This window comes from Phocoena sinus, chromosome X, assembly GCF_008692025.1.
Source record: "Phocoena sinus isolate mPhoSin1 chromosome X, mPhoSin1.pri, whole genome shotgun sequence".
Classification (NCBI taxonomy): domain Eukaryota; kingdom Metazoa; phylum Chordata; class Mammalia; order Artiodactyla; family Phocoenidae; genus Phocoena; species Phocoena sinus.
This window is the reverse complement of record NC_045784.1, coordinates 130,793,231-130,817,873: the sequence shown is the minus strand read 5'-3', so window position 1 is coordinate 130,817,873 and position 24,643 is coordinate 130,793,231. Positions and strand designations below refer to the sequence as shown.

Below are 24,643 nucleotides of genomic sequence, written 5' to 3'. Positions count from 1 at the left end.
CTGAGCACCCTGAACTGGAACCAGCCGACCAGAAAAAGGCATGGGAATGTTGAAAAAAAGACCAGCTGTATGACCACGCATCCTCTGAGTCAGCCGACTTGCCCTCCCAGTACTTTTCCACCCTGAGCTTTGCCTCAACAAAAACTTTTAACTACATTTTGCTCGAGGATTCACTCCCTCTGAAGTCCTCCGACTGCAATAGTTTAGATAGCGTGTTTGCCTTCACCTGTAACCAGTCTCGGTTTCTGTTTTGATCCTATGGATCCCCAGTCGCCCTTACTGCAAGCGTGTCCTTTCCCTACTGCTCTACAGTGCCTCTTGTCATGTCACCATTTCTCGTCTCTCTTCTGTTCCAGTGGTCTATTTGTCTATTTCTGTGCCCATACCATGCTCTCCTAATTAGCATAGCTTTGTTATAAGTCTTGCAATCTAGAAGGCAGTTCCCCCACATTGTTCTTCTAGGGTGCTTTGGCAATTCTTGTTCTTTACAAGTCCACACATATTTTAAAATTAGTTTATCAAGTTTCACAAAACCTATCCCAGAAGTGGGATTCCTGGCTCAGAAGGTACCGTTCAGTTTTATGGGATAATGCAAAACTGTTCTCCTAAATAGTACTGCCAACAGCAGTACTCCCAGCAGCAATATTCAAGAACTCATATGGATTCACATCTTCTCCAACACTTGATATTGTTAGACATTTAAATTTTTGATAATTGAATGGAGGTGCAGTGGTATTTCATTGCGGTCTGATCACTAATGAGGTTGAACATCTGTTCATATGTTTATTGTTCACGTGGGTTTCTCCATCTGTGAAATGCTTATTCGTGGTTTTTACTCATTTATCTGCTGGATTGTTTGTGTTTTCCTTATTGATTTGTAGACCTTTATATGTTCATAGTAGGAATTCTTCGTCAGTTGTGTGTATTGAAAATATTTTCTGCAAAAGCACAACTGATCTTTTTTGCTTTTTAGCTTGTCTTTTGATGAGTAAAAGTTCTTAATGCAAAAGTCAAACTGATCAATATTGTTTTATAGTCAATGGTTTGTCACTATCCCAAAGTCTAAAAGTTCTTCGCTGATGTTTTCTGTCAAGAGCTTTAAAGTTGTGTTTTTGACACAGAAGTCCTTAATCCATCTGGAATAGATTTTTTTCTGCATATAGCATGGAGGAGGGTTCCAGCTTCATCTCTTTCAATATAAATAATCATTTTCCAGCTTTGGTTAATGAAAAGTCCCTCTTTACTTACCTAACATGGCACCTGTATCGTATACACAGTTATACACATGACTGGGTGCGTTTCTGCGTTTTCTAATCTATCTCATTGCTCCATTAATCTATCCCTGCACTGGTATCGCACTGTCTTAATTTCAATAGCTCTCTCTCCTCTCTCTCTCTCTCTCTGTGTCTGTGTCTCTGCCTCTGTGTGTATGTGTGTGTGTGTGTATCTCAGCCTTCTATAGTTCCTTCAGGGTAATCTTGGGGAAGGGAGCCAGCAATCACGTGAGCTCAGCCTCTTAGCAGAGAAAACTGGATGATCTGGCTGCAAACTCTTGCCCCTGGATTTGCCCTTCTTGTCTATGAGGTACTGGAAGGTCCAAATAAGATTACATAGAGTAATGAACTGCTTATAATACTGCGAGGTTACTCCCTTGGGGTCAAGGGGCCAGGTGTTTATCAGGCAAAGGTGTGTACAGATCGTGGACAGCCCTGAGCTCTGTAAGCACAGGAAATGTTTGTTTTGTTCAGAAAGTCTGTCGTCTAGGCTGCTGTTTTAACGCCACGAAGGCGTTAGGGTATAAGGATTCGGAAGGAATGTTGGCTTTCTTCGCTTCCACTGATCCCTCCATTTTCTGTGGCATTAGCAGTAGGAGCTGTAGCCTAAGACAAATAACAGCAGCACAGGAGCCTTAAAAGGCCTTTCCTCAAAGTCCTGTGCCCACATCGGTTTCTGGGTGGAGCCTGGAGTCGGAGGGGCGGCCGTCGCAGCCCTCGGATGCTCCCCTGCCGTCCCCACGAATTCGGCCCGGGTGTAGGTCGAGCACTCAACCCGCCCCAGGCTGTGGGTCCTCTGCGGTTTGAGAGCGGTGTGCTTTTTCCTATGACCCCTCTGGGATTCAGCTGCAGGGGCCTCGGCGGGAACAGCGCCTCCTTCCGGCCCTCAGGTGCGTAGCGCGCCAGGGGCCCGCGGGGCCCAGGGCGAGGGGGGAGACGGGAGGCGGGGGCAGGGGCGTGGCGAGGGTGGGGCGTGGGCGGAGCTCCTCCCCCGCGCTCTCGGCGCACAGCCTGCGGGGTGGTGACTGACCAGCCGCGCCGCTTCCCAGTCGCCTTCGCCGCCTCTGCCGCCTCCGCGCCGCAGGCCCGCGGCCCTGCCGCTCCAGGCTCTGTCCGGCCCCGTGTCCCCGCGTCCCCGCGTCCCCGCGTCCCAGCGCCCGGCGTCCCAGGTCCCGCAAGATGACGCTGAAGGCGAGCGAGGGCGAGAGCGGGGGCGCCATGCGCACGGCGCTCTCCGACCTCTACCTGGAGCACTTGCTGCAGAAGCGCAGCCGGCCCGAGGTGAGCTGCCCCCGGGGCCCGGCGCGGGATGCGGGCCGGTCCTCGTCTCTAGGCCGCGCCTCCGGCCGCGGTCCCTCCCCGCCCGCCGCCCTGCCCTCGGGGGTCTTGCCCCCGGGGTGGAGGCCGCGGCGGGTGGCGGGGTTCGGGCGGGACTCCGGGCGCGGTGGCTGGTGGCCCCCAGTAGCGCCTCAAGGCGAGAATCGGGAGAGGCCGCGGCCTCGACCGAGAGCTGATTAAGGTCAAGGGAAACTTCTTCGTGGACGGAAGTCAGGGTCACAGAAAGACTGTAAGGAACAGATCCGAGAGTAGGACTGCTTGGTGGTTGTGTCAGCAGAAAGGGTTGTAAAAGCCAACGCTGGCCCCAAAAGTGTTCACTCACCGTCCCTGTGCATTTAGGCAGGGCGCCTGGTGCTGGGGTGCAGATGGGTGGACCCCTGTGTCTGTCTGTGGGCAGTCATCTCACAGGTAATTCTGCCCCCCAGATTCCTATGATGGCCCATAAATAGCTCATCACCTCCATCCCAAAGATTCCCAGAGGGCAGGGTTGATAATTTTCTTGTTATCTCTCATTCTTCTGGGTGTTGTCACTCAGGGTCTCTCCACAAGGGCACGGCCACCAGGATGCTCGCTCACTCACTCTTCTGAAGGCCGACGCTCTGTCGCACTGTCAGCCATCAGCAGCACCGACCAGCAGCCCTTCCATGTCCCCTGGCCTTCTCACAACACAGTGGCCAGGTTCCAAGAAAGGATGTCCACAGAGACACACAGACAGAGATAGAGGGCCAGGCAGAAGCTATCTTGCCTTTGATAACTCAGCCTCAGAACTCACAGTGTGAATCTTTTTCCTAGACTACAAGATCTTCCAGGGCAGGGCCGTTTCACACTCACTTTTTACATTTTAAATGCCTGGTAAGTGGGTCCTCAGAAATGTTTGCTGAATTAATAAGTGACTTAAGAGGTGGACATGCGATTCAGCATAGCCATCCACTTTCACTCATGAGGAAACTGAAGATCCACAAAGTAAAGCAGACTGTAGAGCTGTGGACTCTGGGCTGGGTGGCATCAGCTCAGGTCTCTGCATTCACACCTGTCTGTCATTGCAAATCAGGATGAACCCGTGGGGAAGACCTTGGTTATTCAGCTGACAAGACAAAATTGGAAGTTACGCAGCAGCATGTACCCTAGGAGGGGCTCAGGCTCTAAAACTACTTGATTCCTCATAAGTTTGGACATGGGATTTTTTTTCCTTCCCCACAATCAGCTCACTTGGCTGAGCCTTAACTCACTCCCCCCCCAAAAAAAACCACCTCTCTTTATTAAATTTTCTTTTGGAAACTTCATTGAGGTTTACATTAGCATATCTAATTCACGGATTTGATTGTGCAGTTCAATGACATCTGACAGATGCGTCCCATCATGTGGCCATCACCGTAATCATAATGTAGAACATTTGTGTCACTCCAGAAAGTTCCCTGATGGTCCTTTAGGTTCATTTCCCCGGAAACCTGGAAGCCACCCTGGCAACTTCTGGAAAACACTACCACTTTGCCTTTTTTAGACTGTCTTATAAATAGACTCCAAACATATGCAGGCTTTTCTTTCTGGCTCTTTTCACTTAGCAAAACCTGAGTGTCACCTGTAACTCAGTGCCCAGACCCTGTGTAGACCTGTCTGCTCCTGGTGGGGAGGCTGGAGAAGTCGTGTGCGGTTTTGAAAAGAGGCCCTTTCACTGCCCTCTGAGTCATGAGCAGTTTTTGTGGAGCTGTGAGTTGATCCTGCAAAAGTACCAGATACAGTCTATTGCTTAGTTTGCTTGAGTGTATGAAAGGGTTTGAACATGAAATAAGAAAACTTGGTGAAGCACTGAATGCAAAGCATACAGACCTGCCAAGCTGTGGAGACTGGAAGAAGAATCTCCACACGATGAAAGGTGGCCTGACCCCACAAACCTGCTGACTCTTACTTCCTGAGGTTCACCCTCCCTCTGGGGCTCTTAGCAGTCTCTGCTGCCAACCGCGGGCTCTGCCTGTGCCTTTGATTTCTCTTCTCTGTAAAATGGACCTGCTTAGAGGGTTGCGGTGATGTTGACCTGACGTAACGCCTGTCCAGCAGCAGTAGCACGTTTTGCTGTCCTAGCAAGAACCAAGAAAAGTTGTAAGGAAGTTGTTGGCTTTAAAGGAGTTCATAAACTCATGTTGCCAAAGGCTTCATTTAGGGAGATTGCTGTCCATAAAAGTTCTAAAGACTGGAAGCCCAAAGTTTCACCTCTGATTATAGTCGACATTTTGTATTGAAAAAGTATTGTCGGGCTTCCCCGGTGGCGCAGTGGTTGAGAGTCCACCTGCCGATGCAGGGGACACGGGTTCGTGCCCCGGTCCGGGAAGATCCCACATGCCGCGGAGCGGCTGAGCCCGTGAGCCGTGGCCGCTGGGCCTGCGCATCCAGAGCCTGTGCTCTGCAACGGGAGAGGCCACAATGGTGAGAGGCCCGTGTACCACAAAAAAAAAAAAAAAGTATTGTCAAAATATAATTTTGCAGTAGGTTTGAAGTGTAGCCTGTCTCCCATATTTAAGTACATGTTTCCTTCCTTGGAGAAACGTTTTATGAGCTCTCTCTGACCTTGTTCTTTTTTGTAATCCCTTAGTGCACATAAGATTGGTTGTAAAATTCCTACTTTTCTCTTCAGTCCTGTTTGAAGTAGCCCTTCTCCCATGAACTGAAGCAATACGTTGAAAGTCCCTGAAAGTTCACTTGGGCCTGTCCCACATGGGAAATGACCTAAGAAATGTCAGGCTGCAGGTGAGTTTCCACTCAGAAGAGCTGTCTGTGGGCTCCTGGGCGGGGAGACGCAGCATAACCTGCTGTGCAGGGGCCAGGGCGTCACTGGCGAATAGCGCTCCAGGCAGGGGACGTTCAGGGTTGACGGGGGTCTTGAGACACTGCTACCAAATGTCCCCTGGGGCAAAGGGAGATGAAATCATTTGACATTTCATTGACTGCAGAGATTTTTTCCCCCTAAGCAGTGAGTTGCTCAAATCTTTCACTGTTGCTAAAAAAGGAGGGGAAGTGACCCCAGGGGTGGGAAATGGGAAGAAATGCTCTGAATTAGGGAACCAGAATACAACTTTTGTAACATGACATTTTCTTTTCTGAGTCTTCACTTTTCCGTTTTTCCTTCCCATAGAGAAATATACGAGCAAAGTACATACGCAGTTGCCGCTGGAACGGCTCCTCTGTGACCACAACTCCCATCCGCGGAGGCCAAGCTCGGATTGTGTAGCACTGCAGTGTTTACTATGGGGAAAATCCGCGTGTCAGTGGACCCGTGCAGCTCAAACCCGTCATTGCTCAAGGGTCGTCTGTATAGGTTTTTGCTCAGAAGTCACTTGCCAGAAAATTCTGGCTCAGAGGCGCTCCTCTTTCCCCAACTCTTCCCCAGCTCTTGTCATTTGTGGTGAAACAGTGCTCAGCTGTTTCTGGTACCTTGAGCCCTCTCGGTTTTCTCATAGTTTTTGTTTTCTTTCCCAAAGTGGAGCCTGACCTTGCCTGCCGTCTGCGGCGATCACTTGCCTTCTTGGCCTGGGCCTTCTTCTAAGTCTCCACATGGAAACAGTTGGCAAAGAGCCTAACAGTAGGCTGAACAAATGTTTGTTCTTTCCTCCATTCACTGTCACCGGCTCTTAATCCGACTGTTTGGGTGGGAAAGCCACCCGCCGCCAAGTTTGTTTTTCATCTCTTTTTTAATCCCAACTTCCTTTGAGCCACTGCCTCTGCCCTTTGAACCCGCTGCAGATGTTTCCTCCGAAGGGGGTTTCAGCGCACAGGCGTTGCCACCCCAGCAGTGTGTGTGATTAAAGGCCGAGAGGCTGCAGAGCTGCCCCCGTCCTGCCGGGGCGGCGGGGAAGAAGGCTGGTCTCAAAGTTGTGAAGTGAACTCTGCAAAATGCCATCTAGTACCTTTGACCACATTGTTCAGCATCACTTGGTGGTCGTGGGGCTGGTAAGGATTGAAAAACGGCTCAGCTTTGGGGCGACAAAGTAAACAAACGAAATATTTGTAGCACGTTGGAATGAATGTATTACCAGCTATGGAAACAAGAAAAGTTAGAGCAGTTCAGGGGCAGGACAGGTGCCCGGCACGTGGCCAGTGGACGGATGGACAGATGGGGGACAGGGGACAGACTGCAGTCTAAGTTGTCAACCTGGACAAGTTAGTTACCCTGAGTGGCAGGCGGGTAACCTTCCCATTTCTTCAAAGCTGGGTCTGGGCCAGCTGAACTCTGTGGACGTGTCCTGCCTTTGGTGTGGTCTCAGACCCACGGCTGGGGTCAAGGAAGCACCTTGGCTCTGTGCACATCTGTCTGTCTGTCTAGCCCTGCTCCTGGGATTGTCTGTGGTGAGGGGTGCAGGGGGCTGGCTGAGGGAGCTTCCTGCATGTCAGGTGCTGTTGAGGAGAGGCTGGCCCCCTCTTGCTGAGCAGTCAGGGAAGCCTCACTGTTGCTAGTTGGCTCTTTGGTCGCCACGTCGGAGGGTTCCGTTTATCTTACTCATCATTTGCAGCTTCTGGGTGAGCATGATAGTGGCTCTGAGTCATCTCGAAGGGGGACGTCTTGATGAATAAGCACATTTAAAAGACCAGCCTTTGAGATAGCAAGTCTTGAACTTTCCTGGGTGCTGAGTCCTTAATTTAAAGGCTGATGTGTTAAAAGCAATCTGTGTCATGGAGCCGAATGAGAAGGCAATGAGCGGAGGGTGCCGCTTTATCTGCCTGTTCCAGGCGCACAATCACGTAGGCGTCGGCCCCTTGCAAAGGTCATTTTGTCTTCCGTGGACTGAGACTTTCGAACCTGTCACTGTAGACGGGCCCAGAGCGTCTCGAAACACAGGTGAATCATCATAAATGGTTTATTGACGGCACTTTACGGCACATGATACAATAATCTGATCTATGTTTTCAGATTTTATGGCCACCAGTACCTGCTTTGGTTGCTGACACAGATAAATGGTAGATGCTGATAGAGCCATAGGATTAATTTCTGAGTTTGGTTTTCAGCTTTCTCAGCCCCACAACTACTAGTGAAAAAGGATTTGTAAGTCAGGATCAAGGAAAGTCCTAAGTTTTATTTCATGCTTTGAGGCCAGAGGTTTGAGATTTGAGCTCTTTGTGTATTCACAGCAGTCATTCAGTCAGCAATCCTTGAATTCCTCATTCTGTACATTCAGTCTCTTAACACATGTGCATGGTAAAAATATACAACTAGTACAGATGCTTAATTTGAGAGAAAGAATTCTTCCTTCCAGCTTGACGCTGCTTTTCCTTTGGTTTTCTTGAGTCTACTTAGGGAGCTGTTTGATCTCATTCTCTTTAAATGGGTCTGTGGCAATAGCTACCTAGCTTTGAAGAGTTTTAACCACATGGTTCCAGGTCGCCATGGGCAATGCTTTGAGGAACTATTTGGTCACTGTGTGTTGTGGCCTCTTACTTACCCATCCCAGAGTCTGGAAACTGATCCTGTACCCTGCAGATGTCTCAAGGATTTGTTGTTGCCTCTGTCCGTTCTTTGGTACTGTGCTCTCTTAGTTATAGCTCTTCGGTTGCAAACAAGCGCGACTTGCCAGCCACTTTGCTAGTTCTTTTACGCAAAAACTTCACGTCTGTCTACTACAAGCTCAAAAATAGTACCCCGTCAAAACCATGGACTTGACATTGGTATGACGTGTGAGTGTAGTTCTGTGCCATTTTGTCACATGTCTGAATATATGTAACCACCACCACAATCAAGATATGGAACTGTTCCATCAGCACAGAGACCTCCCTGGTGCCACCCCTTTACAGTCACATCTCCCCGTGTCCCCTTGGCAACCACTAATCTGTTCTCCTCCTCTATAATTTTGCCATCTCTAGAATGTTATATAACTGGAATCATATTGTATGCAATTTTTTATTGCTGGGAAGCGTCCCGAGGTATGGATAGACCACAGTCTGTTGAACTGCTCACCTATTATAGGCTGTTCTCCTTGTCTCCAGGTTTGAGTTACTACAAATAAAGCTGTTATGAGCCTTCATGTACACATTTTGCACAAACTTTTGTCTTGTGCCATTGCTGGGTTGTAAAGCAGTCATTTAGTTTTTTAAGAAAGTTCCCAACTCTCTTCCCAAATGGCTGTAACATTTTACATTCCCACCAGCCATGAATGAGAGGTTCAGTTTCTTTGCACCCTCACCAGCATTTAGTCTTGTCACCAGTTTTTATCTTAGCTGTTCTGATAGGTGTGTAGTGGTATATTTCATTATGGTTTTAATCTGCATTTCTCCCTGATAGCTAATGACATGGAACGTCTTTTCATGTCGTCATTTGCCATCCTTCCTTTTACATATCCTCTTTAGTGAAATATCTGTTCATGTCTTTTGCCCGTTTTCTAATTAGATTGTTTTTATTGTTGCATATGGAGCATTCTTTATGTACTCTAGATGTTAGAATTTTTCAGTGGATGTGGGGTTTGTGAATGTTTTCTCTCAATCCACATCTTGTCTTTTCATCATCTTCACATAGGCTGTTACAGGGGTAACGTTTTTCATTTTTAAGAGGCCCAATTTATCAGTTTTTCCTTTTATGGATCCCGCTGTTGGTGCCAAGTCTAAGAACTCTTGTCTAGCCCTAAACCCTGATGACTGTCTATGTTTTTTTCTAAAAGTTTTGTAGTTTTACATTTTACATTTAAGTCCATGATCCATTTTAAAGGTCTAGTTCAGTGTTTCTATTTTCGCCTATGGGTGTGCAATTGCTGCAGCATCATTTGTTGAAAAGACCACCCTTCCTCCGTTGAATCGCCTTTGCACCTTGTCAAAATCAACTGGACGTATCTGTGTGGGTCTATTTCTGGGCTCTCTCTCCTGTTCCATTGATCTTTATGTCTGTCCCTCTACCAGACCACACCGTCTTGATTATTTGTAACCATATAAATCTTGAAACCAGGTAGACTGATTCCTTCTACTGTCTTCCTTTTCAAAATTGTCTTAGCTGTTCAAGGGCCTGTGCCTTTACATCACGTACATTACATGTTGTCCAGAGGTACTTTTTTCATGTAACCTGCAGGGATCGGGTGAGTGAAGCCACTTGTGGGTAAAAAATAACATCCCAGGTGCAGGAGGATCCACAGCTCATGCTTAGCTTTCCTCCCAGGGTGCCGTCGAGAGTGAGCTAGAGAGCGTGTGCCCATCTGCAGGGGGGCAGGTTCCACAGGGACGGGTCTTCTGATTGTTACTAAACGAAACAAAATAAAGCAGAACCTTAAATTCTACATTCATTCCTTCATCAACTTTCCCTCTCACTGTAGTCACAGGATCGGTAGCCCTTCCCTTTATCTCTTCTCTGTCATGTGTGTGTGGACCTTGATGTCGTTTCGTGACTTGCTGTAGGTAGATTGTAAAAAGGGAAAGTTAGTGAAGGCTTTTGTATTATTCTGACCGGTTGCTGACCCAACAGCTTTAGTCCACTTCTTGCTGACCCAGCTCCTCCCTGATCTTGTTCGGGGCGGCAAGATGCCCAACTCAGTTCTTATTTTCTCAGCCCCTTTTGCAGCCTGGGATGGCCACGCTGTGTGCTGCAGTTCTGGCTGATGAGCCATGAGCAGATATCCACTGGGGAAGTTCTGGGACAGATGCCAGTGGCCTGGCCCTTCTTCCTTCTTCCTGCCTTGAAAGTGGAGCCGTAGGTTGGGTGGGCAGCTTTTCAGGAGACGTTTTCTCAGAAGCCCGAGCCCCAGCCCGTTGTGCCCCGGCCAATTCCTCCTGTGTGCACGTTCCAGGCTCTGCTGTCTTCTGGAAAAATTTTTGAAATCTCTCATCCCTGATGACTTCCTGTTTTTTGTCTGTGGGTTTCTATTTACCCTCCTCCCTTTGGTCTCATTTAAACAGGGTCCAGGCTACACACGAGTACTTAGGCTGCCAACTTGAACCTAAATCACAATCACTTAGGAAAATTCTATCTTGCAAGAATAGAAAGCATTGTACTTTGTAGGGCTTTAGGAATAATAGGCTTTCATTTGCCTGTTTGGAAATTAATTTGAAATGAAACGAATACAGTTTACTTCTCACCTCCTTCTCTAGTCACCCAGTTCCTCCCTGTTGTTCATGTCTCTTTCCAGAGGGAGATGATGCATTTACAAGCAAATATGAAGATATTCTTATCTTTCACTGTTTATGCTGATGATAACATACCTTTCCTCACTCTTTTTTTTTTCCCACTTAATATGTCTTCCAGATTAACCTCTGAACCTCCTTTTCAGGGCTACCTGGTGTCTGTGTGCCAGGATGCCCCCGCACAGATGCAGTGGTAACTGTATTAATGGCTTATCTACTGTAGACGACCTTGAAGTTCTGTGTGGTTCTGGGCTCCCAGGTCTCATAAGTCACTTTTCTAAATATAGCCCTTTGTTAGACAATTCTGCTTTAATAGCAGTGCCGTGGAACTCAACGTCACGAGAGGTTTTTGAAGTTCTAGTTGCCACACAAGGCAGTTTCTCTTTGTCAGTACTTCCCTCGTTCTGTAGACAGACAGATAGGTCTAGCTGTTCCCACCTGGGGATATTCCCGCTTCTCCTTTGCCACCACGTGGCTGACGAGGTGTCCTGCTCACCGCTCCACCCATTGGGAAGATCTTCCCTCCCCACGGTCTCTGAGGGGCACCCCCAGGTGGTCTCAGAGCGACGCTGTTCTTAAAAGCCCAAACCTGGAAGCACCCCAAAGTCCATCCACAGTAGAACACCACACGAGGGTTCCAGTTCCCTGCTCCATGGCCTTTTCACTGTCTTAGTGCCATTCCCTTCCAATGTTTTATCTGAAAATTTTCAATCTCACTGAAAAGATGAAACAATTTTATAGCAACTTCCATTAGCCATACCTCCTAGATTCTACCATTAACATTCTGCCACGTTTGCTTTATCACATATCCATCCCCAAACCATCCATTCACCTTTTTTTTTGTTTTGCACTTCAAAATAAGTTGCAAAGATCAGAACACTTCACCCCTAAAAGCTTCAGCATGCATATCATCGGCTAGGGTTCAGTATTTATGGTTCTTTTTTAAATTTTGTGGTTAAGTTTACATACAGTGAAATGCACTGGATGAGTTTTAACAAATGCATACACCTGTGCAACGCAACCTGGTCACAGTTTGGAACATCACCGCTCCAGAAGGTCTGTCACGCCCTTACCCAGCCTACCCCTTCCCATCCTATGAGAGGCAACCACTGTCTTAAATTTTTTTTACTGTAGTTTTTTTTGCTTGTTCTAAAACCGCATGAATGGTCTCCTCCTGCAGGTGGACTTTTCAGCTATAGTGAATAAAGCTGCTGTGAACTTCTGTGTGCAAGCCTTTCTGTGGGTGAACACCTAGGAGTGGGGTTGCCAGGGCATAGGGTCAACGAATGCTTAACTTGATATAAGAAATCGCCACACTCTTTTTCCACGGGGCTGCGCCATTTAGCGTTCCCACCGGCGATGTCTGGGCGGTTCCAACATCTGTCCTTTTCACTGTAGGCTCCCTACTGGCTGTGGAGTGGTATCACGGTGATGTTGGCTCTTCGTAGGCCTTTAGTGAAGAGTCTGTTCAGACGTTTCGTCCATCTTTTCATTGCTCATCATCCTGTTATTGAGTGAGAAGAATTCTTTACACGTCGTAGGTATAAGTCTTTGTACTCTCGGGCTGAGAGTTTTGGTGAGAAGTTTTTAGTTTTGATGAGATCAATTGTATGCTTTTTGATTATTGCTCTCTGTGTCTACTAAACCTTTGCCTGTCTCAGTGGAGTTTCTCCACGAACAGATATTCTTAACTTTAAAGTATTTGTAGTTTTAGTTTTCATTTTTTTACAGTTTTCTGCCTCCTCCCAGGTTTTGAAGATGTATTGTGCTTTCTTCTCAAAGCTTGGTGGTTTTACCTTTCACGTTTGGAACTGGTTCTGTATATAAAGTGATGTGGGGACCAACGTGCCCTTGGCCTGTGCGGGGTTGACCCAACACCATGGATTACAAAATCCATCCCTCTGTGTGCCCTCCTGCCAAGGCCACGGGCCTTAAATTACTTCAGATTTATACTAAAGACATCTTTCTAGAGTGTAATCCATCCAGCATTGCTGTCTTCATGGTCGGGGTCAAGGGGTCACAGTTGATGTGTCGTCTCGGGCTGATGGCAGGGGTAGCCACTTGGATAAATAATGCTTCACGTCAAGTCTAATGCAACTGGCCACCAGCCTTAGGAGATAAGCGTTGGTTTGCTGAGCCTTTGGGGTTTTAGACGCGCAACAATGACCCGACGGCTGCTTGCTTCATACATTTCTCTGCTGTTCTGACCCGACAGACTGTGTCACCCCAGCTGAGCGCCGTGACGGAGGACATGTACACCAACGGGCCTGCCGCCCCGGGGAGCCCCACCCGGGCCCAGGGCCAGGAGGCTCGGAAGGTGCGGCTCATCCAGTTCGAGAAGGTCACCGCGGAGCCCATGGTAATCCCTCTTCCTCCCCACCCCAGGCCCCTCATGGCAGGCTTCTTGCCCCTGCCAACTGATGACACCTCGTGTGCAGACAGAAAATATTTCTCCCAAGCAGTTGACTTAAGTTGTCTTAAAGATCAACTCAGAAAGAGCTTGCAGTTAAACTTGCTGTGCCCTCGTCTGTCTTCCAGGGAATCACGCTGAAGCTGAATGAGAAGCAGTCCTGCACGGTGGCCAGAATCCTCCACGGCGGCATGATTCACAGACAAGGTACAGGCGTGTTTTGTTCAGGGATTCATCCTTTACTCCCTGTTCAGGGCTGAGGGGCACGAAGCTTATAGCGTTCAAAACAGGGGGCGTTTGTGTGCACGCCAAGAGATTTTTTGTACCGTAATGACTGGCTCTTTCGAATGATGAATCATCCAGCGCCACTGCCGCTCCCTCTGAGCATTCTCGTACACTTATTTATGCCGATACTTTTGCAGTTAGTTAACATCTGAGCAGCTACTATATGCAGCCCCTTGCACTAGACTGTGAACACATAGCAGTGAAGAAAACAGACCATCTCTACCTCCTGAGGCTACCAGTTAAACTGAGAAAATAGGGAATTCCCTGGCGGTCCAGTGGTCAGGACTCCGCGCTTTCACTGCCGAGGGTGCGGGTTCCATCCCTGGTCGGGGACCTAAGATCCCACAAGCCACGTGGCACGGCCAAAAAGAAAAGAAAAAAAAATAAACTGAGAAAATAGATATTAACAAATAACGACAGGTAACTGTTGTATCTCCACGTGAAGCTGCCGTCAATTTGCAGATGCATCATTTAGTAAAAGTGCTTTTCTGTGTATCAAGGGTAGCACAGGTATTGATACCCATTCTTCACATAGAATCTAAACAGTGATTAACTTTACCACCTGGTAGCATTTGGAGGTCTTAGCTAAACAACAGAGAAACATTGAGCTTTCTTGTTCCTTGGAGTGTGTTCAGCTGTGTCATAGCCCCCTGACGTCAGGGGGACTCTAGTTCCAGGACACTTTCAGGACCAAGTGCTTTTATTTTGCAGTTGGAGTCCCGAGGTCAAGGAGGATGACATAATCTTAAACCGTCGAGTGCCTGTCTTGCTAGGTCCCTGAAGGCCATGAACAGAACATTCCCATCTCTCATGGTTGAATGGTTTCAACCCTGTGTGTTCTACAGTCTGTCGTACAACATGCTCTAGATCATGGTTTCTTCTCTGTGGCGTTTTGACTTCTGTTGACACCTCTTTCGTCTGAACGTTTGTTCTTCTGTTGGTAGGCTCCCTTCACGTCGGAGATGAGATCCTAGAAATCAACGGCACGAACGTGACTAATCACTCAGTAGATCAGCTGCAGAAGGCAATGGTGGGTATTCACTATGCCCTTGTCTTCGTGAAGCATCGATCCGCATTGGTGTCTGTGTACCTCATTTTTCTGTGAAAGTGTTTATACCTCATTGAAGGGCCTCTTACCACTGCTAGTCTCCATTCTGTGCAAGAAATGACAGCTCTCTGTCTTCATTGAGTAAACTTCTAAAACAAGGCAAAAGACCCAGAGTGTCTGTCTAGAAAGAGTGTTGGACTGCAATGGCAGCTCTGAATCCCGCTCTCCTTTACTCCAGCCCTGTGATTTGGAGCAGGTGAATTCACTTCTCTAGGTCATCTGTAAAATGAAGATGGTAGTAATTGCTGTTCTTATGTCATAGATTTGTTACAGAGAACAGCTGAGCTGTAATAGGTGAAACGTTGAATGTGCTCTTTAGACGCAGTTGTGCCGGGCATCGTGCTGGGTGTTTGCCTCTCGAGATTCTTCACCATCCCTGTCCGCCCCTGAACACAGCAGAGACCCTTCCTGTAACCAAAGCAGGAAAACACACATAGGGTAGTCGGGTGTAATTGGTCACGGCTGGTAGGAAGCACCCCTCAGGCACTCAGCAAGGAGATGCCGGGGTACCAGCCAGGGAATGAAGCAGAAAATAGCAACTTAGGGAAAAGTTTACTTTGAACCAGAGCTGAGGAAACTGAACCTTAGAGAGCTCTGAAGCATGGCTGTTTAAGGATAGACCTCACCTCTGACCCAGATGAAATAACAGGGACCAGGTTTACCCTGCTTCTTGAAATGCCTCACGTCCTAAGTATTCATGTACCTGATGACAGAGGATTCAGAATACTTGAAGCAAACACTGTCAGGACTGCCACATCCTGCAGGATAGACTGTGTACCCTCTGCCACACGACAGCCTCAACAGCTTTAAAGGATTCAGACCATACAAAAATGTACCGTCCACCCACAATGAAATGAAATTAGAAATAAAAAACAGAAAGATACCTGGAAATCCCTAAATATTTGGAAGTTAACACCCCTCTAAAGAAGTCACAGGCCATAGGAGAAATCGCAAGGCAAATTAGACACTGTCTTTAAATGAACAGAAATGAAAGCACAGTGTATCAGATTTTGTGGAATGCCACTGAACTCGGACCAAGGTGGAAACGCCTGGATTATAAAACGAGAAAGGTTTCAGTCAACAGCCTCAGCTTCTACCCACAGAAACTAGAAGAAGGAAAACAAATGAAACCCAAAACAAGCAGAAGAAAAGAAGCAAACAACCAGAAATAGAACGGACAGGACCTTGGTAAATGAATGTGGAGGGTGAAGGGGTTTGTAAGATATAACTCTGAAGTAGGCATAACCCACCTATGAGCAACTCTATAGGACCAACGACCCAGTTCCTTCCACAAAGAAAAGACTAGAAAAGAAAACACTGCAGGGAGAACAGGTAGATGAAAATTCGACTCTTACAAGACATATCCACCAATTGCAAACAGTGTCGGACCACGTGCCCCAGACCCTTCATTCAGCGTCTTCCCACCCTCTGGAGTGGGCCACCTGTTTCCCACTGGGACACTGGCTGGATCGTTTCATGGTCACCAACACGAGGAGCAGTTTGGCCTAATGGTTACTTCTCAATAGAACGTGATGCACGTGTTTCCTCTGAGCCGATGGCACAGCTGTAGCCCTTCGTCTTGCGTAAAAACCATTTCAAGTATGCGAACATTCAACATTTGTGCTTCTTTTTGATTTACGTAAATAAAATCAACTACGTAAAAGGTAATTTGTGTCGTGGCAAAAGTTACCATGAACAATACACTTGGAGAAATACTTGTTGTGCATATAATAGGTAGACAGTTAACAACTCTAATATTTAAAGCGCTTCTAAACTTTGTATAAAAAGGCAAATAACTAGGGAGTTCCCTGGCTGTCCAGTGGTTAGGACTCTGGGCTTTCACAAGACAAACAACCAACTAGACAACCGGGCAAAAGATATAAGAAGAAAAAGCATATGGCCAATGAGCTCTTGAAAAGTGCTCAATTTTGGTTATGGTAATAAAATGACAAAATAAAGCAACCGTGAAATAATTTCCACCCGTCAGATTGGCAGAAATTTAAAACGAACGTTAACATGTAATTCTGGCAAGAATTTCAGGGGAAAGGGAATCTCATATGCTCCTGGTGAGGGTGGAATTTTTATAGTTTTTTAGAAAAGTAATTTGAGGATAGCTGTGAAATTGTTTTTATCCTTTGACTCTGCATTTCCATCATGGGGTTCTATTCTGTATAAATCAAATGCAAATATATAAGGACACGCGTTAAAGGGTGTCTACTGCAGCAGATTGTAATAAAAAAAAAAAAACTGGCAACAGTGGACACGCCCAGTAATGGGGATGGTGGCTGAGCAAGGGATGCGGCAGAGCCATGAGACAGAGTGAGTGAGGTCTTCATGTATCAACCTGGAAGCAAGTCACAGAGTAATGCATATAGTATAATCCCATTTTTGTTAAAAACAACCAGCAAAAATACACGTCTGAATATGTGTGTAAGTATTTAGACACATGACTGACCCTTTATTGGTGTGGAGAAATGTGTGGCTATTTGTGTGCCAGGGCTCATTTTAAGTACTTCTGGGGACCTGTTGGGGGTCGACTGTGCAGAGGAGGGAAAACTATTAGCCTTTGTTCGTTATTCTTTGTTATGCTGGTTTATGGGGCACATGACACTTCTGTCTTGGAGGAAGCATTGTGCTACAAGATTTCAAAGTGTACAGTAAAGATGGCTATCGGGAAAAAAATGCCCAGGACTTTGGGAGGCGAAAAATGACTTAATGAAACCCCCAGTCACCCCGGTTCGTTTTACACGACAATTTTATTTCACCTTTCTTTTTTAATAGAAAGAAACCAAAGGAATGATCTCATTAAAAGTAATTCCCAACCAGCAAAATCGGCTTCCTGCACTGCAGGTAGGTGGCACCATCTTCTCTGTTGTGATGATGGCGGGATTCAGGCCCCGTGTGTATTCTCCGAATTCGATTGAAATGATGTGATTGTAAATATCTCAACAGGCATAGCTGCCTGGTACTCTCTGAACCAAACTAACATGTGTTACAAACTGGCAGGCGTTTCTCTGACCGTGGGCACGACTGGCCCTTTGCAGCTCATTGGGGCTGCGGGGCCCTGACAGATAAATGTGGAAGAAGGAAGTTTTAAGAAAATAACTCTGAAGTTTCTGTCACAGGTCACTTATCATATGATGGTATAATTTTCTTTTTTAAAAATCTTGTTTTAAATTGAAGGTTCGGTATATATGGGCACATATACAATAAAGGACACAAATCATAAGTGTAAAAGTAGATGAATTTTCACAAACTGAACACACCCATGTGACCAGCACCGTAAGAGTCCCCATGCCCATTTCCAGTCCCGCCAGCCCTGACTTCTGACTCCAGAGACGAGTTTTGCCCCTTTTTGAAGTTTGTGTAAATTGACTCATGCAGTATGAATCCTTCAGTGTCTCATTTTGTTCACTCGGTGTGAAGCCTGTGCTGTAGCAACAGGTGATTCCTTCTTATTCATTTGTTGTATGACTATGCTCTGGAGGGCCTTCTGTGATTCCAGCATTTTAGTTCTTACAAAACTTAGTGCTGCCATGAACCTCTTTATACCTGAGTTTTTGGTGCATTTCTGACGAGCTGTAGGCTGCGTGCCTCTTTCATGATGTTGCCGAGCTACTTTCCAGGGTTTTCCATTCGCGGCTGCAAGTCCCAGCTCTTCCACGTGGTCACTGTAGCACTTAGAATTATCTGGGCTTTTTTCCTTCATCTTGGCCGTTGTGATAGTGGTGTTACGTTGTGCTCTCTACTGGGAAATGGTGCCTTCTCTAGTTTGTTAATCAGCCTTAATTTCATGAATCTTCAGAGAACCAATGTTGCCTTTCTTGATCCTTTCAACTCTATTTTGTGTTTCACTGGTTTCTGCTCTTTATTATTTCTTTATTTCTTTGGGTTGGATTTTTACCCCTAATCTTCCTAGCAGAGGTAACTGGTATTAAATTCTGATATAGCTTCTTTCGGTCTTTGTTTCTATGTATAAAGAAATACTCTTAAAATTTCAAGCATACTAGGTATTGTTTTTATTTAATGATATTCTCATTTAATGTTATATCAGCAGCATTTTCCCAGGACATTAAATATTCTTCTACAAATTGATCTTTATAGTTGCATGGTAATATATTCTGTAGATGGCCGTATTTAATTAATTCCCCATTCTTGGAAAATCAGATTGTTTCTAACATTTCGCTCTAATAGATAATGCTATGGTGAGCACGTGTATCCATGTATTGTAACTGACAAGCTTCCGTGTAGAAGTAGATCGTGGGGTCAGGACTTTGGGCGCGTTCACAAGGAAACAAGTGCATTTCAGATAGTAGCCTTCTTTTTCAGATGTTCATGAGAGCACAGTTTGACTATGATCCCAAAAAGGACAACCTGATCCCTTGCAAGGAGGCGGGGCTGAAGTTCGTCACCGGGGACATCATCCAGATCATCAACAAGGATGACAGCAACTGGTGGCAGGGACGGGTGGAAGGCTCCTCCCAGGGGTCGGCGGGCCTGATCCCCTCCCCCGAGCTGCAGGAGTGGTGAGCTGCCAATGGCGGGGACCCATGGCCGCCACGCTGCTCAGCTACCGACTGAAATCTGTCATCCCGTGTGTAGTTTCTGTTTCTCAACCGGGCCAACCTTCCGCTTTTCCTGGAAGAATGGGCGGGGTGGGGGGGGGGGCAATGATGCCTTGATGAGCCTGACTGGCCCTTATGGGTGAAGGAGGATGACTGGCTCTCCCTTCATCCGTGGATCTGTGTTGCCACAAATGCTTTCCCTAAGCTTTAGGTCCCTAAGCCCGCGTTGGGACTGCAGCCCCCTCTTTCTCTGCTGGAGGAGGACGGGGTCTGGGATGACACAAAGGGCAGGAGGCACATGGGTCTGGGGGTTTTGTGTAGAAGGGACGGCACAGGCTTTTACACCAGGAAGCCACCAATGTCCTCGGTCATCTCTTCCCTCCAGGCGAGTGGCGAGCGGGGCTCAGTCTGCTCCGAGTGAGGCTCCGAGCTGCAGTCCCTTCGGGAAGAAGAAAAAGTACAAAGACAAGTACCTGGCCAAGCACAGCGCAAGTAGGCTCCCCAGCCTCCCCGCTGCCCGGCACATCGTTCTCACCCCCAGGGAGCCAACCCAGCAGTCTTCCAGACCCTTCTCAGTACATCAGTGCCATCAGTGTGGCCAACTGCAGGGTCTGAGCAGCCCCAGACAGTGGCCTGTTTTCCTTAGAACTAATTCACACTTTGTCCCTTAGCTGCCATGGTTGGAAATATATGAACATTATAAATGCGTTTGAGAGGATTGTAGATAGCAAGTGAAGAATAATCTACGATTGCGCCACTATTTATTGAATGCCTCCTTCCTGCCGGGAGCATTCTAGAGAAAGACAGGAGCAAAGCACAGGGCCTAAAAGCTATGTCAGGGGCCTCCAGTGAGGCAGATGTGGCCGGAGCATTGTGCTGGTGGCAGAGAGGAAGGGACAGCAGCGCGAGCTGGAGATAAGGGGAGATGACAGGCGCGTCGGGTAACGAACTGTGGAGAAGAAGTGGAGAGGGTGGGGGCCAAAAGATTAGAGAAAATCCGAGTCCAGAGGACTGACCAACAGCCGTGCTGAGTTTATATGGTGCGGGGGTTGGGAAAACCAAAAAATAGACCCCAAGGAAGGGCATCCCCGATCCAGGTCGTCCCTGATGCTGTCCGAGCCCGTATAGCCGGTCGCAGCGTTCGCTGTGTGCCCAGCTCTGGCATGAACACGGCTTGCTTTTCTTTGTCTCTAGTTTTTGATCGGTTGGATGTTGTTTCTTACGAGGAAGTTGTTCGGCTCCCTGCGTTCAAGAGGAAGACCCTCGTGCTCATCGGTATCTTCTCATTGCTTTGCCACTTAGAGTACATCTCTGCATCTCTGTTCTTATTTCCCTGCCTGCAGTACCGTAACCTCCCTCACTCCCTCTCTCAAACAAACAAACAAACAAACAAAAAAACAAGGGCCGTGAGGAAGAAAAGGAAACGGGAAGGCAGGTGTCTTGGGTCCTCCACGTGGAGCAGATATAAGGAGTTTTCTGAGTCCTTACCGGGTTCACGTTACAACATAGGGTAAACCTCACGTGGTTTTCAGCAACTAACTCTTTCGGGCTGTCTGTCCGTCTGGCGGCAGTAGGGGTGCTCCAGGCCTATGCTTCTGGGTCCTCCCCACCTTTGGAGTGAAAACATGAGTTGGTTAGAGGACCTGTATGAGGGTTCTGTTTAAATTTCCAGTAAAAGTCAGTTCCATTCAGAGTCCAGTAAGGCAAATATACTTCAAAAATAAACAGAAAATGCCATGTGGTAGCTGGCTCCTCTGCGGAAATGCCAGTTGTCTTCGGAATCCTAACTGGGACCCCAGCGCCTGGAGCCCCCGGCCCTCCTGACACCAGCCCAGAAGCCACGCAACTCGCTTTGACCTGTGGCTCATCTCGGGGTCTGAGAGATGAAAACCCCTATCCCATTCCTCTTCCTAGCCCCACCTCTGTGCCTGGGGCAAGAAATGGAAGCCTTTATCTCCTCTGTCTGTGCAGGAGCCAGCGGCGTGGGCCGCAGCCACATCAAGAGCGCCCTGCTCAGCCAGAGCCCGGACAAGTTCGCGTACCCCGCCCCATGTGAGTAGCTCGGGGGCCTCGAGGACACGATGCCGTGGTCATCTGTCTTTTCCTTTGTGATTTGTTTTTCTTCAGCTGCACCGCGCCGCTTGCAAGGTCTTAGTTCCCTGACCAGGGATGGCACCCAGGCCCCAGCAGTGAGAGCGCTGAGTCCTAACCACTGGACCGCCAGGGAAGTCCCTCCTTTGTGATTTTTTTTTTTTTAAATGTTTGATTATGAAAAGAAAAGCCAATTCGGAAAGATACAAATTTGTGCCCATAGTTGCTCCCACTAAAAAAGTAGCTGTGCTGTTTGTCTACATAAGAGAAGCAGCGGTCAACATTTTTATACTGCTTTAAAAGATTAAACAAATAATATGTTATTAAAAACTTATGTTACTTTCTTTCATTTTAATTTATATTATAAACACTTTCTCATATGCCTAAATCACTCTGAGAGCTCTCTTCCGGTCCATTGAGTGGCTAAGGAAATTACAGGACAGCCACCAATTTTCATGAAATGTTTTCTCAAAGTAGCGCTCAGTAAGGCCCCCGTAACCCCAGCAGCTGCTGTAGGAGAAGGGTCAGGCCAGCAGTCAGGCGGACGCTTAGATTAGTTGCATTCCCAGGAGCGAATCTGTGTAGAAAACTGGATTCTAAACCTGTTATTAGTATTTTTTTTTTATTCCTTGCTTCTCCGTTTTGCCTTTGAGGACAGAGTGACACACTGGGGTCAGAAAGCAGAAGGCCTTGGAGGTAGAAATAACCACGACAGTTCCATCATTCAATAAGTTAGAATGAGAAGTGAGTTAGAAAGGGTAAGAGGTGAGGATAACTCAGGTCAAAGAAGAGTCATCGTTTTATAAGATGGAAAGAAAGACGCGCGGCAGTTGTGGATTGAGAAGGTGCCCATTGAGACAGACCAGAGGATGACGCAGGCGACCAGGGGCTCGCGTCTCAAGCTGCAGCATCTGTAGCACGTTTTACTCAGAGGATCACTTACATGAGTAATCGTAAACGTTGTGACTTAAGGACATTCCAGCATTTAACAGTGTGAGTTGAAAGCAAACCAGAGTATTCTTCTTTCCAAACAACGAAAAGGAGACTTTCAGTGTACTTCCCAGAAATCCTGACTGTAGCCCGGAGATCTGTTTCTAAAATATTTTCAGCTGTCATTTCTTCATTTCTGAGCTTCCGTGTCCCTGGGGTTCGTGTTTGAGAGATGCTTCTTCGTAAAGGGAGGAGGATGGTACTCTGGCTCTTGACAGTTAAACGTGTTCTGGGCGGATGGGGGACTTCCTGGTCCTCTTCGTTTCCCAAAGTCAGCCCCTCGGGGTCCTGTGTGAGGCACCCCTCCAGGAAACTCCGTGCGCTAAACGCAGCTGGGGTGGCGGTGGCGACGCCAGCGTCCGAGCCCTCGGGAGCCCAGGAGGCCCTGAGTTGCTCAGGGATTTGGGTTCTCGTGCACAGATACGACACGGCCGGCCAAGAAGAGTGAAGAAGACGGGAAGGAGTACCACTTCGTCTCCACAGCGGAGATGACGCGGAGCATCGCTGCCAACGAGTTCTTGGAGTTTGGCAGCTACCAGGGCAACATGTTTGGCACCAAATTTGAAACAGTGCACCAGATCCACGAGCAGGACAAGATCGCCATCCTTGACATTGAGCCCCAGGTGGGTAGGCATGGAAGGCGGGAGCGGATGGGAAAAGGGTGCTGAAGGGCACAGCTCGTGGGACCCTCCCGCGAGTGCAGATCTGTGCCCCGAGCTTTCCCTGGGATCACCTGGAGGAAGAACAGCAGGACCAGAAGTGCTGGAGACGGTGCGGGGGTTGGCGAGGCCCGAAGATGCCAATCGCAAAGGTCCGTCACGACAGCTAACTCCTTTTCTTCCCCTCTCTTCTTCCTCCACTCCCTTTTTCCAGACCCTGAAGATTGTTCGGACGGCAGAACTTTCACCCTTCATTGTGTTCATCGCACCCACTGACCAGGGCACTCAGGTGGGACTGAAGGGTCTGTGCTGGGTGGTGGTGGGGGCCGCTCTCCAGGCCCGTGAGGACCGGGGCATCGGTCCGGATCGTTGGCCAGAGCGCCAGCAGAGCTCAGCTTCCCGACCCTAAACCTAACCCTGCCTGCTGCTGTCCCCTTCCCGCCCGGCCAGGGGCCAGAGCACGCGCGCCTGTCCCGTCTGTTGAGCACAGTGTAAATGCACTAGCCAGGCCACTGTTCCAGAAGAGCAGACCCTGACACTGGTGCGACACGGGCTTAAGAGGGGCACCTGGGGGCAGGGCAGGGACTGTGAAGAACAGAGGCGGCCCTGGGCCCACGCGGTGCGTGCTGTGCGGGGAGGGGCAGGAAGGAGGCCAGGACCGTGTTGAAAGGCCTCCCCGCTCCCCAGAGCCGAGCTGCCCCAAACCCACCCCGCAGGCGCTTTGCTTTGCACTGAACCTGTGCGTGGGGACCTCCCTGGGTCTTTCTCAGTAGCTGTGTGGTCTCCCATCGTGTGGATGTAGCAGACCCATTTAGTCTCCTCATTGCCTTCTTGATGGCTATTTAGGTTTAAAACTTACTATAAATAATACGACGGTCGATGGCCCTGTGCGTACGGCGTTTGACTCGTGCAAATGTATCTGTAGGAGAGATTCCAGGCAGGATTGTGTTGGGAACGGGGAGAGAGGTCGTCCCTATGCCAGGGGCATGTTATGCAGTTTCATCTTCGGTGAAATCTGCTAGAGGGGAAGCACAATCTCACTGTACTTGTACGTTTTACTGGAATCGGTGGCGCTGGGGTGCAGACGGGTGGATCTGCTCCATCCATGGCGCCCTCTCTCCCCCTCCCTCCCTTTCTCTGTCTCCTCCACAGACGGAAGCCCTGCAGCAGCTGCAGAAGGACTCCGAGGCCATCCGTGGCCAGTATGCTCACTACTTTGACCTCTCACTGGTCAATAACAGCGTCGATGAAACCCTTAAGAAATTGCAAGAAGCCTTTGACCGGGCATGCAGTTCCCCGCAGTGGGTGCCCGTCTCCTGGGTTTACTAAGCTTGCAGAACAGGGGGAACGACTATGGGCCCCTGTCGAGCCTTAGGAACTCCATTCCCCTTGCTTTAAGACAAACAGGATCGCCCCAGCTAGCTCTGTGTCAGCTTCCAGCTCTCTGCAACTATCCTCATGACCAGTGGGTATCCATCTTGTTCAGGTTTCTGAAGGGCTGGGCTCTGACTTCCCTGATAGATGGGGCCCCGTGGATCAGGATTTCAAAAGGATCTCTGGAAATTGGGGTCCGGAAGTACTATCCAAACACAGCTGCTGATCAAAGATGGTACACGCGGGGAGGAAAAGCAATGGACCCTGTCCCTCTGAAGCCTGCACTCCTTTACCTTCAATCACACTGGGCATTTCATTTGTCTTTGCTTTGAAGAAAGCTTTAACTGCAATTTTCTAAACTGCCAAATGAAACAGCTGTGCAATAGGATGAGGTCTGCTCTAGCGAAACCCTCAAAAGCAATAAAAGTGTTGCTGTGTTAAAATAAAACGCCAATGACCTTGTA

General features: G+C 48.1%; 2 protein-coding genes across 3 annotated transcripts in view; both read left to right on the top strand.

Annotated features, from left to right (window-relative positions):
• SMIM9 (small integral membrane protein 9) overlaps nt 1–2,172 on the top strand; it is an 8,752-nt gene extending 6,580 nt beyond the window's left edge. The window contains exon 3 of the mRNA XM_032619049.1: nt 2,121–2,172. Within this exon, the coding sequence (XP_032474940.1) occupies nt 2,121–2,172 (52 nt within the window). The remainder of the gene's footprint in view (nt 1–2,120) is intronic.
• On the top strand, nt 1,967–24,643 carry MPP1 (membrane palmitoylated protein 1). Of its 2 annotated transcripts, none has more exons than XM_032619968.1 (12): nt 1,967–2,164; nt 12,913–13,056; nt 13,236–13,314; nt 14,337–14,422; nt 17,282–17,350; nt 18,830–19,026; nt 19,451–19,557; nt 20,260–20,340; nt 21,037–21,117; nt 22,567–22,769; nt 23,020–23,094; nt 23,958–24,643. In XM_032619968.1, the coding sequence occupies exons 2-12, from the start codon at nt 12,949–12,951 to the stop codon at nt 24,132–24,134; spliced, it is 1,263 nt and encodes a 420-aa protein (XP_032475859.1). In that variant the 5' UTR covers nt 1,967–2,164; nt 12,913–12,948; the 3' UTR covers nt 24,135–24,643. The 2 variants fall into 2 exon arrangements, with proteins under 2 accessions (XP_032475859.1, XP_032475858.1); XM_032619967.1 differs by lacking the exon at nt 1,967–2,164 and adding an exon at nt 2,286–2,555.